Source organism: Panthera onca, chromosome B1 (genome assembly GCF_046562875.1).
Source record: "Panthera onca isolate mPanOnc1 chromosome B1, mPanOnc1 haplotype 2, whole genome shotgun sequence".
Lineage (NCBI taxonomy): Eukaryota > Metazoa > Chordata > Mammalia > Carnivora > Felidae > Panthera > Panthera onca.
In genome coordinates, this window is record NC_138342.1 from 197,021,300 (window position 1) to 197,037,597 (window position 16,298).

At 43.2% G+C, this 16,298-nt stretch overlaps 1 protein-coding gene and 1 long non-coding RNA gene across 11 annotated transcripts in view; one reads left to right on the forward strand and one right to left on the reverse strand.

Annotated features, from left to right (window-relative positions):
- Positions 1-16,298, forward strand: part of ASB5 (ankyrin repeat and SOCS box containing 5) — a 55,445-nt gene that overhangs the window by 30,902 nt on the left and 8,245 nt on the right. For all 10 annotated transcript variants that reach the window (XR_014137653.1, XR_009615803.3, XR_009615806.3 and 7 more), the window contains exons 2-5: positions 11,273-11,352; positions 13,511-13,618; positions 14,926-15,076; positions 15,239-15,373. Coding sequence is in view for 2 of the 10 variants with exons in the window: in XM_081795652.1 (XP_081651778.1) it covers positions 11,273-11,352; positions 13,511-13,618; positions 14,926-15,076; positions 15,239-15,373 (474 nt within the window). In the remaining 8 variants the exon portion in view is untranslated. The remainder of the gene's footprint in view (positions 1-11,272; positions 11,353-13,510; positions 13,619-14,925; positions 15,077-15,238; positions 15,374-16,298) is intronic.
- LOC145715459 (uncharacterized) lies at positions 4,911-11,333 on the reverse strand. The gene is made up of 3 exons (XR_014137654.1): positions 11,250-11,333; positions 6,652-6,814; positions 4,911-4,976 (listed from the first exon to the last, which is right to left on the reverse strand). It is a non-coding gene; the product is annotated as an uncharacterized LOC145715459 (long non-coding RNA).

The following is a 16,298-nucleotide window of genomic DNA, read 5'->3' on the forward strand; positions in this document are numbered from 1 at the left end:
AAAAGTCTTGGCAAACTTTCATTAGATTTAGCTTCAAATGTTTCCAGCACTGTTAATGAGAATGTAAACAGGCCCATTTTGCTGAAGGTAATTTGATGACATATATCAGAATCTTAAGAATTTACTCTAAGCAGATTAGACACATCTACAAAAATAAGAAATAGTATTAATTCCTCAAAACTAAAGGCCACCTAAACATTCAGTAGGAGAGTAACTAAATAATGGTATACCTATACAATGACATATGCATTATAGCCATTTAAAGTGTTGTAGAATTATATCTATAAAACAAAAAGTTAAAAATAATCTGAGCAGTATGGTTGCATCTTGATTAAAAAGTGTGTATTTAGAAAAAAATTAGGAAGTATATACAACAAAAGGTTTGGTTATATTTGGAAAGCAGCATTGTGATTTTTGGTTTTTGATTACAGTGTATTTTGATTTTGATTGACAATGTATTTATTGTCTTATGTAATGTCCCACTTTTATAATTGAATAAGAGAGTACAGCTATTGTTGCTACTATTGCAAATATACATATTATTATGTGAGAATGTAGACAACAGTTCCACGGTTCTTTTTCATTTTTAGAAGGTAACACTTCTTAGTGTGTTTAATTAGTTTGTTTTGTAGTATTTATTATGGATCCATTATGGATTAACAGCCTACTAAGTATACTGTATCCTCTGTGGTTGAAGAGAAAATATTATATGATAAAGTTTCACTGAACATTCAAAAGGACTGAGTTTGCTTCCTGGATTTATCAGGTACTGATTTTAACTTGAAGCAAAGCATTTAATCACTGTCTCAGTCTTCTTGGGCTGCCGTAACAAAATACCACAGGCTGGTGGCTTAAACAACAGAAATTAAGTTTCTCATAGTTCTGGAGGCTTAGAGTCTAAGCTCAAAGTGCCCACATAATCAGGTCTTGGTGAGAACTGTCTTCCTAGCTTATAGTTGGCCACCTTCTCACCATATGCTCATATGGACTTTTCTTGGTGCATGATTGTGGAGATAAAGATCTCTCTCTTTTTATAAGTCCACCAACCCTATCAGATTAGGGCCCCATCTTCATGACCTTGCCTCCCCTTAATTACTTCCTAAAAGCTCTATCTCCAAATATAGTCAGCCACATTGGGTGTTAGGGCTTCAGCGTAGGAATTTGGTGGCAGACAAAATAATCCTTAGTCCACTTGTGCTGCTATAAAAAAAAATACCAGAGACTAAGTAGCTTATAACAGAATTTATTTCTCACAGCTCTGGAGTCTGGAAGTCCAAGATCAAGGTGCCCGCACAGTCATGTTACGTGAGGACCCTCTTCCTGGTTCATCACTGGCACCTTCTCACTGTGTCCTCCTGTGGTAGAAGGGCTCGGATGTCTCTGGAGCCATTTTTATAAGGGTACTAGTCCCCAATTCATGAGGGTTCCACCCTTATGGCTTAAATATTTCTCAAAGGCCCCACCTCCAAATACCATCACATTGGGCATCAGGATTTCAACATAGAACTTTATCATTTTAATAATGTCCCCTCCCATCCTTTTCTTCGGCTTTGTGCCAAGGTGGGAGCTGAATGCCAGTGCACTAGGGAGGTGCACTTGGCCTCCAGTCCCCAGGCTTCCTGCTGATGAGCCTGCTGGGCGAGCCATTAATCCCTTGAAACAAGTTCAGCAAATCTTAAAGCTTAAGATGTAAAGCATGCAACTTTGTCCTGAAGGTGGGGACACAAGGGCGAGGGCCCCTCTCTTCCTCTGCCTGTCACCTCTCAGGGGCGTGGCCAAGGCCTGGACACTGGCATCTGGTGCCTCAGGACCAGCATTAAACACCATCTCTATGGCTCTCTGCCTCTCCTTCCCTCCATTCCTTTGCCTCTCCCCTCTCACACCTCCCTACTGCCTCTCTATCCTCCTTTCTCTTGGCTATCTTCTCCTCCCTCTACCCACCCTCTACCCTCTTCCCCCGCCCAGTGTCTAACTCTCTATGTAAGGGAAGCTACCACTTCTGCTTTTTGGACTTCTTAAGCCCCAAGGATCAGAGCAGGCAGACCATTGAAGCAGACAGCCACAAAAGAAGGAAAATTGAGCTGGGGGAGATGATCCAAAAAAAGAAAAAATCGGGGGAACACGTACAAGAGTCCAGTTTAACATAAGCATGGGGCATGTGAAGGCAAGTAACAGAAGATAAAAACAGAAGGTCTGATCCACATGGCAGATAATCTTTTATTCTAGGATGGGCATGTGAGTGGCGAGCCATTCAAGGTTTTGAGCCTGAGAGCAACACGGTCCTAAAGGTGTTTTCGGGCTCACAACAGCCACTCGCTGTTGTGTAGCCCGACCATGTGTGCCCAGCATGGGGTGTGACTGCCATGGAAACGGGGGCCTTTTCTAATTTTCCTCAAGGCACCTTGTGGGCTGGCTGGAACTCTAGGTGCTTCTGGAAGTTTAATTCAATGACAGTATTACGGATGGTGGGAGAGAGATGGGCATCAGGAAGACCATCCAAACTGAATTCAAAAGGAAGTGGACCATACTCAATTCATCTTTGTGTATCTCTGGCATCTAGAAGGGTGAAAATTGCTTAGAAGAGCACCATAAACGTTTAATAAATGAACAAATAGTGGGTGAATGTGAAGGGCAAGATTACTGCTTAAGGAAATACTCTTAGGACTCATTGATGGGGGGGTGGGGAGTGGCTTGGGGCAATGGAAGAACCAATGAATTTAGGAGTCAGGGCCCCCAAGCTCTAGAGCATCATGTGATTTTGAACATTTATTCATCAACGAACATTATTAATGGGCTAAGTATCGGGGGCATGGCAATGAATAAAATACACCAAGTCCTGCTTTCCAAGATCTTATATACTAGCGGCAATTATAAGAAGAAAAATAAAGCAGGGTAGACAGAGAATGAAGAACAGGACAGGGAGGACTTCTTAGAAGATGGCCAAGGAAGGGCTCTCTGAGAAGGTGACGTGCCAGGGCAGAGGAGAGGTCACAAAGAAAGCCATGTGCGTATTTCACAAAGAGGCACGGCAGGCAGAGTGAACAGAAGTCCGTGAGGTGTGTTTGAGGAAGAACAGTGAGGCCAGTGTGGCCGATGGAAGGGGTCGGAGGTAGAACCTGAGATCAGAGAGGAGCCTGGGGACACTGGTGGCTCACGACGACGACCACTTGTTACTTTGGGCAAGAAAGGAAGCCACTGGATTCTCCGTGACTTAAAAAGAATCATTTTGGCTCCTGTGGTTACAACAGACCATTGGAAGGTCACAAGGAGAAGCACACAGACCAGTCAGCAGGCTCTTGCGGCACGTCGGGTGAGGGAAATCGTGGCCGGTAGTGCAGCAGCAGCAGTGAGGCTTATAACAGCCAAGGTCTGGATTACGCTGGAAGGCGAGAGGCGGGAGACTCACTGGTATCTGCCTGTGGGATGTCAGGAATAGAAACAAAGGATTACACGGAAGCTTCCGGCCTCACGGCACCTGGATGAGTGGCACTGTCAGGAAGTGACAGGAGATCTAGGAGGAGTCTGGCGCGAGTTCAGTTCTCCACGTGAAGTGGAAGTGCCCACTTAAATACCCAAGTGGAGAAGCTGGAAGAGCCAGCTGGAAATTTAAGTCTGGAATTTAGAGGCGAGAGCTGGTCTGGAGATGCAAATTTGGGCTCATCAACACGCGAATAATATTCATACTGACGGGACTAGAAGAGATTCCCCCTAAGAGCGAGTGTAGGCAGATGCTAGGAGTCCGCTGGGGTTGAAGAAAACTCACAAAAAAAGAAGTACTAAGCCAATAATAACTAACTCCCTCCTTGCAGAGGAGCATATGAAACAGTGACCATGTATGAAGTTTCCTTGAAAATGGTTGGGCTTACATTTAAGACCGTATTATTAGGGCCAGGTGATGGGGGGACGGTATTGTTTAAAACCATACAGAAGCAAAAAGAAATAACTGGTTTTGAGAGAAAGGTGACAAGTTTAGTTTTAGAAATGTATCGAGATGATTGACCTAGGTGAACATCCAGGAGTAAATTTCAGAATTGGCACAAAAATTTTTGGGAAGCCCAGGGAAGAGACTTAGGAGATAATTGTCCCTAAATTTTGACCATTCTCTATCTATTTATAGCCCCCTACAGATATCTAAGTAAGAGGAGCTAAAGCTTCATAACCTTAAGTAAGTTAAGTTGTTCTACCCTCCTGTTTAGAACAGGTCGCAAAAAGCTCATGGGGCAGATATTTGGAAATAACTGTTGAAAACGGAATTTGGATCGTTTTTGACAGATTTCAAATGTGTTTGGTACTATGCTAAGTAGTTCACATTCACTCCAACCCTGTGATGTATAGAGATTTATCCTTCCCATTATGGTTGAGAAAACTGACGTTCAAGAGGTTAATTACTACCAAGTTCACAAGTAGGATCTGGGCCAGAATTTGAACTCAGATCCATCTGAAGATGCCCAGCGTGCTCTGCCCACAGCCCCAGTGACCAGTGACCAGTAATTGGAACGACTAGATAGTCTCTTCCAAGAGCATCACTGTTACCTGAGCAAGGCCTTACAGTCTCTTTCTCTCTTGATTTTGGATATTCATGGATATCATAGTGAAATCTCTGCCTCCACTTTGTTAGAAATTCAGTCTTTTTTTTTTTTTTTTTTTTAATGTTACTTACTTTTTGAGAGAGAGAGACAGAGCATGAGGGGCAGTGGAGGGGCGGAGAGAGAGGCAGACACAGAATCTGAAGCAGTCCCCAGGCTCTGAGCTGTCAGCACAGAGTCCGACGCGGGGCTCGAACCCACAAACCACAAGATCATGACCTGAGCTGAAGTCGGATGCTTAACAGACTGAGCCACCCAGGAGCCCCAAGTCTTTTTTTTTTTTTTTTTTTTAATTTGAGCTCAACCCCAGCACTTTTTTCATTTACCTGTTGTCTTTTTCTGTTCGGGACCAGACACTGTCTTCTTAGGAGATAATGACGGGATCCTAGACTGTGAACAAGAAACCAATTAGAGTAAGTTGCATACCCATGCAATTCACCACTTAGACCTAAAGTTTCCAAGGCACAGCTGTGGCTGGTGGTTTTCAGACCTGGACGAGATTTTTCTGAGGAAACTTTCAGAGAGGCAACAGTGATGGAAAAAGAGGACAGTCTCAAGCTTGGGAGGGACTGGTTTTAACAGCGTAATGCTTCCCTCCTTGTCAGGCATGTTCTCATGGGTTTATGTAGCTCTATTTATGTGGTTAAACAGAAAAGTACACCATCAAGGTCAGTAAATGCCTGGTGATTTTTTAATTATTTTGTAAACCCGTGAGGAGGGATGGGCCAGATGTTGAGCCTGAAGCTTATCTTCATTTTGGGATCTTCTTTAAACAAAATAATACAAAATTACAGAGTCTTAGAAAGTGTCTGTGCAATGGAGGGGTCCTGAACTTAAGTTTGCACTGGCTTCATGGTAAATCCACTGCCATTTTGAAGAAGATAGTTGATTTAATGCTTTATAGCAAAGGGAGTTGTAAAATGCATTAACATTTGGTACCGATTCATATAGGAAGATGTCATTGCTTCCCATCTGTCCTTATAATTTCCTGTTTGAAATAAGTGTCCTGACTTTCCGATTTTGAGACCAACTGAGCAAAGTGGGAGTGACCCAAACACAGAGAGCCCTCTGCACCATTGCCAGTGCGAGGTTAGCTCTGGAATGAGGCTACGTCCTACTTCCGCACGTGGGACTAAGGAGAGCCAGGCACAGACTCTTTAAGAAGCAGATTGGTGTCATCATCGCTATGGGTAGAGCTCTCATTGTAATGCTTGGAGTTTATTGCAAGGCACATACTGTAAAGAAAAAATTAGGTAGGATAAGCAACTTCTCAAAGAGGAATGATCGGTAAGAAAAGGCAGTTTTGAAAAATAAATCCGATTTTAAAAGCTGTTTCGTTTTGGGTGGTGAAAAGTCATGTTACAAGGAGCTTAGAGGTCCTTAAGATGGCCGAACAGAGCTAGCAAACGACAAGCGAGTTTTTGGTTTTTTTTTATGTTGATAAAAGAAAGATATGAGTCGGATTTACCTCAACAGTGGCTGGCTTGAAGTGCCATGGGGAGATGGCGATTTAGGTACGGTATGTATACACTCTTACCAAACCGTATTTATCTAAAAAAGAGAATGTTTTTGCTTTAGCCATGCGATGTTTACAGAACAGGGTAGGCTCTCTCCCGGTAAATTATATACCAGATGTCTGGGGACTGGTGTTGTTTCTAAATATAGTCAAGTTACTAATGTGTGGCACAGCGCGGCCTTCACAGAAGGCACCCGATCAGCCTGGCGAAACTTACAGGTGTTTTGTAAAACTAATTTTCACACTGATTCATCCTAAAGAGTTAAAGTGGACACTTAAAAAATCTTAGCTACCCAGTTAAAGTCTGACAAGATTGTAAAGTTCCTGAACTGTTGTATATGAAGCTATGTGTAATTTTGCTTGGTTTTGAGAGAAAGTGTGTCAATCGTTCTAATATAAATATAGCATGTCCATGTTGAAAGGGAAGATATTTTATACACAACACAGCTGAATGGAAATTTGCAGTTGCCGAATTTCAGATTGTGAAGGCAGGAAATACGGAGGGGTGGAGGCTTAGGTCAAAACAGGAACCGGAATCTGATCTAGTACCTGTGATTCTCACACGTTATGGATTAATTTCAGAGATTCTTCTCCAGCATTACCGGGAATGAAGTGGGGTCGCTTGGGAGTTAAGCAAGCAGAGTTCACACAAACAAGGTGCCTCGAGTCCCATGCACGTGCTATAGGTCACTCCTTCGTTAGATGGACATACCTACACTTCAAAAAAACGTAGCACGAGCTGTTGTTTGTTGGCTTAAATACATTTATAAATCCTTCAGTTGCTTTAGTTTATTAAACTGATAGCACTAAAAATTATTTTAATGCTGTTGTTTATGGTTCGAGTTTCTCTAGTTTTGGAAAACAATTATTTTTCCCTAAAATTCCTACAAGAAGCCCCCCTATTTACCAGTTTGTTTAGCAAAGACCACCAGGTTATTATTTATAGAGCAGGCTCTGTACTTGCTCATTCCCAGTCCCCCCCTCAACCCTGTCTGACTGTTGCTGGTGCTTGTCCCATTTTTGGTGGAAACTGAATCTTGGAAAAGTTAGATGACTTCATGGAAGCCACTGTCCTCAACTGGGATGCGAATCGTGGCCTGCCTGGCCCCTCCGTCTCTTTCCTCCTGAGCTTCTGTGCTCTAGCTTTATCTGTGTCTCATTTAATTCTCCTGCTCCCCGCCCCTCCCCCAACCTTCCACCCACTCCCCCATCCCCAGCCCAGTTCTTGTAGGAATAATGGCAGACAGCAGGGGGCCCATGCTTGATCTCTGCCTGATGGGCCAAGAGATTCCTCATCCAGCATATTTCCAGTGGTTTTGTAACTGACCTCCCACCACGCTGCCCTGTAGATTGTGTTTCACTCCCTTGTCATGCCTTTGGAGGTCATGTAAATAGAAACAGTACCAAAGAGACATAGGGAAAACCTGGCTCAGCTTTTTTTCTCCCCACCATAATAGACCTAAGTCTTGGTGAAAAAGAAATTGAAGGTGCCACAGAAAGCTGTGTGACAGTCTGGGGAACAAGTGGTGGTTGGGGTACGGGGCGGTACCTTCAAATACTTCCATTTCTTTATTTTGGTCCTTCTGTTGCCTGTTTTCTAAATGATCCTTTTCCTTTCTTCCCCCCACCGCCTTCTTTTATGAACACCAACCAGCAATGCTGAAATTGTTCAGAAGTATAATAGAACGATTTTGATGGGAAAACACATAAGTTTGCAAAAGGGGGATATCAAATTGCCGTCAGCTACAAATATTGTTTGCTTTGCTGCCCCTTAAAGCGGCAGCTCTAAGGGGCTCTTCATAAATATACTAGATATGCCTCTTCATAAATATACTAGATAGAAATGAGCCCGAAATGAACCCAAAAGGCTATTTCTCTAAACTTTTCCCAATCTCAACATCTGGTTAATTGCCATTTAGCTAGTGACAATGAAAGAATAGGCAGCAATAATGAATCGGCATCATGTAATTCAGCATGTATCTTTTAGAGGTAAATTAAGGTAATGAATTTATTGAGCCAATATACAGGAGAGAAAACATGATCATTACAATCATTATAAATACTATAAATGATTATTTAAATTTATATATTTAAGCAAGGATTACTTAAAACTTTAATTTACTACTGCTCTTCTGAGCAAGCTGAACTTAGTGATTTCACATATGTGATCTCTTTGAAAAGTTGTTATAATTTCCTTATTTAAATCTTCACAATGAAATTGATATGTGTTCTTAAGTTCTCCAGAGTTTCACTCAGCAGTCAAGTTTACTTTAATGATAAAACAAACGTGTATGATTTTTATTTTTATTTTTTAAAGTTTATTTATTTTGAGCAGGGGAGGGGCAGAGAGCGAGGGAGAGAGGGAATCCCAAGCAGGCTCCTGACTGCCAGCACAGAGCCCGATACAGGGCTCGATCTAATGAACCGTGAGATCATGACATGAGCTGAAATCAAGAGTCGGATGCTTAACGGACTGAGCCACCCAGCTGCTCTGATGTGTATGATTTTTAAAGCATCAGGTTTCACCTCAGAAGCTGAAACTCAAAACATAGCTGTTCCCCCAAATAATATTATTTATGATGGCGACTTTGCACTTTGCTTAGCAAGAACATAACGTTCTAACTTCTTAGAAATGATTGCTTTGTCACCAAATATTATCCTATCAACAAATATTTATTGCTGTGCATTTCAATCCTACTTTTAATATATAATAGGAGTGTTGCACACGGGAAAGAAAGAATGCCCAAAAGCTAATAACAGTAAATCTTCTTTCAGTTGACAGCTCAAAGAATTGGATGTCTGGCTTGCTAATCTTCTGAATAAGCAGGAAATAATGCTGGCTGGAAAGGGAGAACAGAGCAGTGTCATAACTAACTCCAGTTAGATTATGTAGCTCTCTTTAAATGATGTTTCTTTTGGCTCTCATTTCTCACCTTTAAAATATAACTAATAGGGGTGCGTGGGTGGCTCATTCAGTTAAGCGTCTGACTCTTGGCTTCAGCTCAGGTCAAGATCTCAGCGTTCATGAGATGGAGCCTTGTGTAGGGCTCTGCACTGTCAGCGCAGAGCCTGCTTGGGATTCTCGCTGTCCGTCTCTCTCTGCCCCTTCCCCACTTGCACTCTCTCTCTCTCAAAAATAAATAATTTAAAGGAAAAATTTAAAAACTAGAACTAATAGTTGTCTATGCCTCGGCGAGTGTGAGGAGGAAGGGGGATCATGCACGCGGTGCTGGCACAGGTGTCCCACGTCCCACCGCATGTCCCACGCGGCGCAGGCTGGGCATCGGCCACCATTACCGTTACTGGTACATCAGGGGTAACAGGAAGAGAAGCTGTGCCCCCTCGCCCTCGGGATTTGTGTCTTCCACAACATCCCATAATATCACTGGATATAAAAAAGACTGATGATGGGCAGTTGCCTTCTGCCCTCTCTACCACGTTCACTCAGTCATTTCATGAATCCCGTGATATGTGGCCCACATTTTATTCAGTGAAATCGTTTGGACCTCCCTTACGGTGTTCTGGCAGAGTTCTTCTGTGAGACCATAATTGAGGAAGCCTGGGTCCATGTGAGACTTCTTTAAAGGTATGAAATCATAGGAGCAATGACGTGTTTCTAAAGTACTACACCTTACCGCGTTTCGCCTAATTTCCTGACCTATTCAGAAAGCTTCAGACATGCTTTTCATAAAATGTCTGTTTCTAACAGCTAAGTGACTTTATTTAAATTGTACTAGGACTGATCAGCAGGGTTTTTAAACATTATTTTTGTTTACTGCATCCTGTGGATCCTCAAAAGGAGGAAGAGGGAGTAGACAAGAAGACAGATACTAGCGAACATAATCCCATTACATCAGGAAGGCTCTCCCTCTAGCTAGCAGTGCTTCAGCTTATCAGCCAACGAGACCCCTTAAAGGAATGTTTCTCTGATTGGCACGGTCTGCATGTTTAATCACTGAAAAACCTCCACGGGTGATCTCTGGTGTAGATTAAATAGAATCAACCATGCTGATCCTGTTTAAATTACAAGAAAATCACCGGGCACCAAGCCGGTATCATATAAAACCACCTGGGTGGACCACAAGGGTGGGAGAGATAGGGGTGGTTGGATGCCAGTTGGCTCTGGGGGAGAGAAGGACATGTGGATTTCCACACGGGAGGGCACTGATTTTCTAATGGGAGGGGCGCATAGGCACGTAAGAAGGGGGAACTTGGGGGACAAGGTGGGTCAGTGCCTTTTTCTTCAGGATGTAGGGTCTTCAGAAGGGGTTGCCGACCACTGGTATGTGGAGAATCAGTGACCCCCGAGGGAGTCATTCAAGGACCCCCTTGGCATTATCGGTACCATTTCAAACATCAATGATAGTCTGCTCCTCCCAAGCCGCGACACCCCTTTCGAGGGCCCACTGGGCTTGTTCGAGGGCGCAGGACATAGGGGTCAGCTACTCATTCTCCTTGGCAACCTGGCATAGCCCCTTTACACCTCAGGGCAAACTGTAAGGAGAGGACAGTCTGGGGGTACAGAGAGAGGGGGGCATGGCAGGGTGGGCGTAGAAAGCAGAGAGGTGGGGTGCTCCTGCTGCTAGCCTTCCTAAAAGTGCCCAAAAAAGATTTTTGGGGGCGGGGCACCCAGGTGGCTCAGTCCGTTAAGCGTCCGGCTTTGGTTCAGGTCACAATCTCACGGTTGGTGAGTTCAAGCCCCACATCGGGCTCTGTGCTGACAGCTCAGAGCCTGGAGTCTGCTTTGGATTCTGTGTCTCTCTCTCCCTCTCTCTCTCTCTCTCTCTCCTCCCATTTGCACTCTGTTTCTCTCTCTCAAAAATACACAAACATTAAAAAAAAAAAAAAAAGGTTTTTGGAGTTCTGAGAAACCATGAAACAGGTGCTTTTGGGGCCTATCTAAGGGAACTTAATCCTCCCCTTCTTTGGAAGACAGTTCAAAAGGTACAGCAGTTCTGGGATAGGAAAGTTCCAGAACATGCTTTATAGCCCTTGGCATTCTGAAACTGCCAGGCTGGATCTTTTAGACAAGAATCAGACTTCCTGGTATATGGTCAGGTGTCTCAGTCACCTTGTTGATCACAGACTCTGAAGAGTGTGTATTTCACAGGAACTGAGTGTGTCTGTCAGGGTTCACTTCTACTCACAGATCTCGTCTCTTTTCCAACAGGTTCCTGGGCAGACCGGTCACCACTACACGAAGCAGCAAGTCAAGGTCGTCTTCTTGCTCTGCGAACACTGCTATCCCAGGTGACGTATTAGCTACGGCTGGAAATACATCCCTGTCCCATGACCGTAGAACATTAACTTTCAAAAGTAATCAAAGAAAAAAGAATAAAGCTGCTTAATAAATGCTACCAGTCTTTTTTTTTGTTTGTTTTAACCCCTATATCAGTCAGCTCTCTACTTTGCATTTAGCTTTGAGATTTCTTTATAAATATTTTGGTATAATCCTATGTCTTAATATATCGAGTTTCTCGTACAGTATACTTGCTCACTGAAACATATTTCAGCAAGAAGTCACTGGACGTATATATTATTCATTTAGCACTTCAACTATGCTTTACTCTATACAATGTGTGCAGCTAATTGCAGAGAAAGTTTGGTCACAAAATATCCAAAAAGGGATAATCAGAGCAGATGCCCAAACAAGCTTTTTTACATTAATCTGTCCTCTGTGATGGCGAATTACCCATGAACGCTACAGAGCGATCACTTCTCTCCCTGCCCACTCCTCAGACTCACCAGAGGAAAAATGAAAAGCATAGATTCCTTACAGAAACACAGAGTCCTCTGGCTTAGCCTGCGCGTTGTTAAAATTGAATGACGTGATTCAGAAGCACACCCAGATCTGGAAGTCATTGTCCTGGTGCTTCCTGGTATCCGGGAGAAAGGGATGCTCTCGGGTGGCTGTGTGGGAAGGAAAGGCAGTGATGCCCAGGTTCCAGGGCATGGCCTTGGGTTCTTAAAGTGAATCACAACCTTCCTGACCTTCCTTTTTTCATCTATAAAGGGAACATGTAGGACAAGCTGCTCCTGTAGGGCTGTCCTGTGATAACAGAGTGACCATTTTGTTTGCTCATCACTTGATGGGGGGAAAAAAAAACCCACCCTGAGAAAAGTCAGTAATTTTCTGAACATAACCCACTCGGTCCCCCCAACCACCTACAGAAACCATCACGCAGTTCTTTGAGAGGAGAGCAGTCTCAGGATATTTTTCGACATGTATCTCATACACCCACACGCCAGCCAGGAAGAGTCAGAGGCTGCCCCCAGAGCCCGATGGGAAACAGAATCCAGACCTTTGCAGACGCTCGGCCACCTGGTCACCCCGGCGGGTGGCAGTTAGGAATTAGCTCCTTCAAGTCTGACTGCTGGCTAGACAATTCGAAATCTGTGAAAAGATAACTTAAGGGATCTAAAAAGTTGCCACCTGCTAGTGACAAAGGTTGGGGGTGAATCTTTTCTTGCCTTCATTTTAAGATTCATCCTGGTATTACAGGCCATGGCAGTGCGTCACATTATGGGGGTTTGGCCACGAAAATCTTCCTCTTACAGTGTTTAGTATGATGGTCAATAGACAGTGAGTTACCAAAAATAGCAGGAAAGCACAGAATCTCATGTCCTAATATTTAATTAGTTTAGTCTGACATCATTAGTTTAACTGGAATAAAGTGTTTTATTGGTTTTGATTTGATTTTTAAAGTGTGTACTTGGTTTTGATTGGATAGTAAAATAAGATGGAACTCTTGCCATATGTGGGGCCCTGTAACAATAATTGCTTTACATACATCATGCTGTTTAATTCTCACGATGACCCTAAAACTTAGAGGTTAAGGTGCTCACCCAAATTAAAATAATTACTGCATTCTGGAACAAGGCTTCAAGCCCAAGTGTAACTGACTTGATGATCAGAGCTCTCAACCACAAGAATAGAACCTAGTCACTCCTATCCAGTGACAAAAGTTCACAACATGGCTCACTACAGTTTAGAGTATTTTCCCCCCAGTCTGGGCTAACCTGTAATTTCACAGCCCCAAATCAAAACAAGTGACCCGGCCTATCAACAGTCTCCACTTCTACAAAGTAAAAAAGAAAACAATAACAGTAATCAAACCAATTCATAAAGACCACAGAAAGTTAAGGAGGCGGAATTTTATGAAAACATTCAGAATCTACTAAACAAAACAATTTAGCCGCTACAGGGTTTAGATACGGTGGTGGTGTTACAGTATTGACGAGTTTTGACAACGGACTGCCTCTATGGCGTCTGAACTGGCCTCGCCTGCTGAACTTAAACCTGCCTCCCTGAGTCTTTGGTCTTTCGTATCACTCACCAATGACCTTTATAAAGATGATTTCATATACTTTCTTGCTCACCTTTCGAAATTATTCATGTCGTATTTAGGGTTACAATGTAAATGCAGTTACCATAGACCACATCACCCCGCTGCACGAAGCCTGCCTTGGAGACCACGTGGCGTGTGCAAGAACTCTGCTGGAGGCTGGAGCTAATGTAGGTACCGGTTAAAACCATTAATCACTTCACGTCTACTAAGATAATCGCACAAAGTTCTCATGTTGCGTTTCTTTCCTTAGTAGTTTTCAAAAATTGCAGAATAATAAGAAATCACTTTGCTTCAGTGTTCTCAGTGCACTCCAAGAAGGATTTCTAGTCATTGCAAAAATGGGTAGCATGCTGACCTGAGCCGAAGTCGGACACTTAACTGACTGAGCCACCCAGGCACCCCAGGATGTTTTTCTTTAGATAAATTCTCAGAAACACAATTTCCCATTTCTCTGATTTACCACCAGCAAGGTGACCTCACCACAACGTTTGTCACCGTCACATTTCTGGACTTTTTTCCTAGTTGAAAGGCACCTGACCGTTGAATTCGTTTTTGTTTGACTCTTGAGTATGTATTGATTTTCATGACTTTTACTAGCTGCATGGCCACTCTTGTGACTGACTCATCTACCACATCATATTTCTGTTTAACTCTTCACTTTTAAAAGCTTTGCTTAATTGGTGCAGCCACTCTGGAAAACAGTGTGGAGGTTCCTCGAAAAATTAAAAATAGACCTACCCTATGACCCAGCAATAGCACTGCTAGGAATTTACCCAAGGGATACAGGAGTGCTGATGCATAGGGGCACTTGTACCCCAATGTTTATAGCAGCACTCTCAACAATAGCCAAATTATGGAAAGAGCCTAAATGTCCATCAACTGATGAATGGATAAAGAAATTGTGGTTTATATACACAATGGAGTACTACGTGGCAATGAGAAAGAATGAAATATGGCCCTTTGTAGCAACGTGGATGGAACTGGAGAGTGTGATGCTAAGCGAAGTGAGCCATACAGAGAAAGACAGATAACATGTGTTTTCACTCTTATGTGGATCCTGAGAAACTTAACAGAAACCCATGAGGGAGGGGAAGGAAAAAAAAAGAGGTTAGAGTGGGAGAGAGCCAAAGCATAAGAGACTGTTAAAAACTGAGAACAAACTGAGGGTTGATGGGGGGTGGGAGGGAGGGGAGGGTGGGGGATGGGTATTGAGGAGGGCACCTTTTGGGATGAGCACTGGGTGTTGTATGGAAACCAATCTGACAATAAATTCCATATATTGAAAAAAAATACATAAAAAAAATAAAAGCTTTGCTTGTTGATGCATATGAGCTAAATATCCTCTGTTATATTTACTGCACACATAATCACAAATCCCAGTGATTTCTGTTGGGTCGTAGAACTGTTTGAAATGCCTAGCGTTTAATCTCGTACAGCTCTGTGACTCTCGTTGCTGAACTCTGGCTTGGTTTAGGTAAACGCAATCACGATAGATGGTGTGACTCCATTATTCAATGCGTGCTCACAAGGCAGTGCCAGCTGTACAGAACTTCTTCTGGAATACGGTGCCAAACCCCAGCTGGAGTCCTGTCTTCCTTCTCCCACACATGAGGCCGCCAGCAAAGGTGACTTAGTTATGGGATTAGGTGACAAGGGGAGGAAGTCCCTTTAGCAACGTGGAGTGCTGCATTTTGCTTTCAATGAGTAACTGCAGGGAACAGCATGAGGTGAGGCGCAAGGAGGTGGGCAGTGTCGAGAGTAAGCTCCTCTCTACTTTGTGTTGGCAGGCCATCACGAATGCCTAGAGATACTGATATCCTGGGGCATAGATGTTGACCAAGACATTCCTCATCTGGGAACTCCTCTGTACGTAGCTTGTATGTCACAGCAGTTCCACTGCATCCGGAAGCTTCTTTATGCTGGTAATTTTCTTTAAAACCTCTCTCGTTCTGTCTGTACACGTAAGCAATGATTCAGATCCATATTTATGTCTCTGAATAAACTGTGTAAAGATATCTCCCTGCTAAAAATGTTCTTATTCTAAGCATTGTTGCGTGTAAGTACATAACCCATAAAAAAAGGAATTGCATTCTTGATAACTCCGCTTTATCTCACAAGTCCTAAAGTCCCCCTTGTAAAGATCATACAGTGTAAAACCTCAAGGTTGATATAGTGTTGCCAAATATGTATTTCTTCATGAATAAATCCATCACAAGGAATTTGAGGGGCAGTAACTGCTTAGCTACCTTGTCTTCTACCAATCATAAGAGCTCACGTGCTCGCCCTGACTTTGTCCTGTCCCATTTACCCACAAAGACTTAACGGCTTTTTGTTCTAACTTGAAACAAACCTATTCCTCAGCGTTCAGTGTTAGCCTCCTGAAAACTTGTCCTAATCTTTTGAGACCATAATGCTGTCTCCCCCTATAGGAACAGGAGCTTTTTTTTTTTTTTTTAATTTTTTTTCTTAATATTTGTTTTTGAGACAGAGACAGAGCATGAACAGGGGAGGGTCAGAGAGAGGGAGACACAGAATCTGAAGCAGGCTCCAGGCTCAGCTGTCAGCACAGAGCCTGACGCAGGGCTCGAACTCACGGACTGTGAGATCATGACCCGAGCCGAAGTCGGATGCTTAACTAACTGAGCCACCCAGGCGCCCCAGAAACAGGAGCTTTTAAGGGTGTGGATTATGTCTTTTTTCCCATCATCTCCTTTCCCTACCACAGCGCCTCCCACGTGGTAGGTGCTGAAAATACACATAAAATGAGTAAAAGGATTTCCATGCTTTTTACTGTTTCTGCCATCATTTGGTCTCTGATACGCTCATAATATCTTAGCTAAATTATAA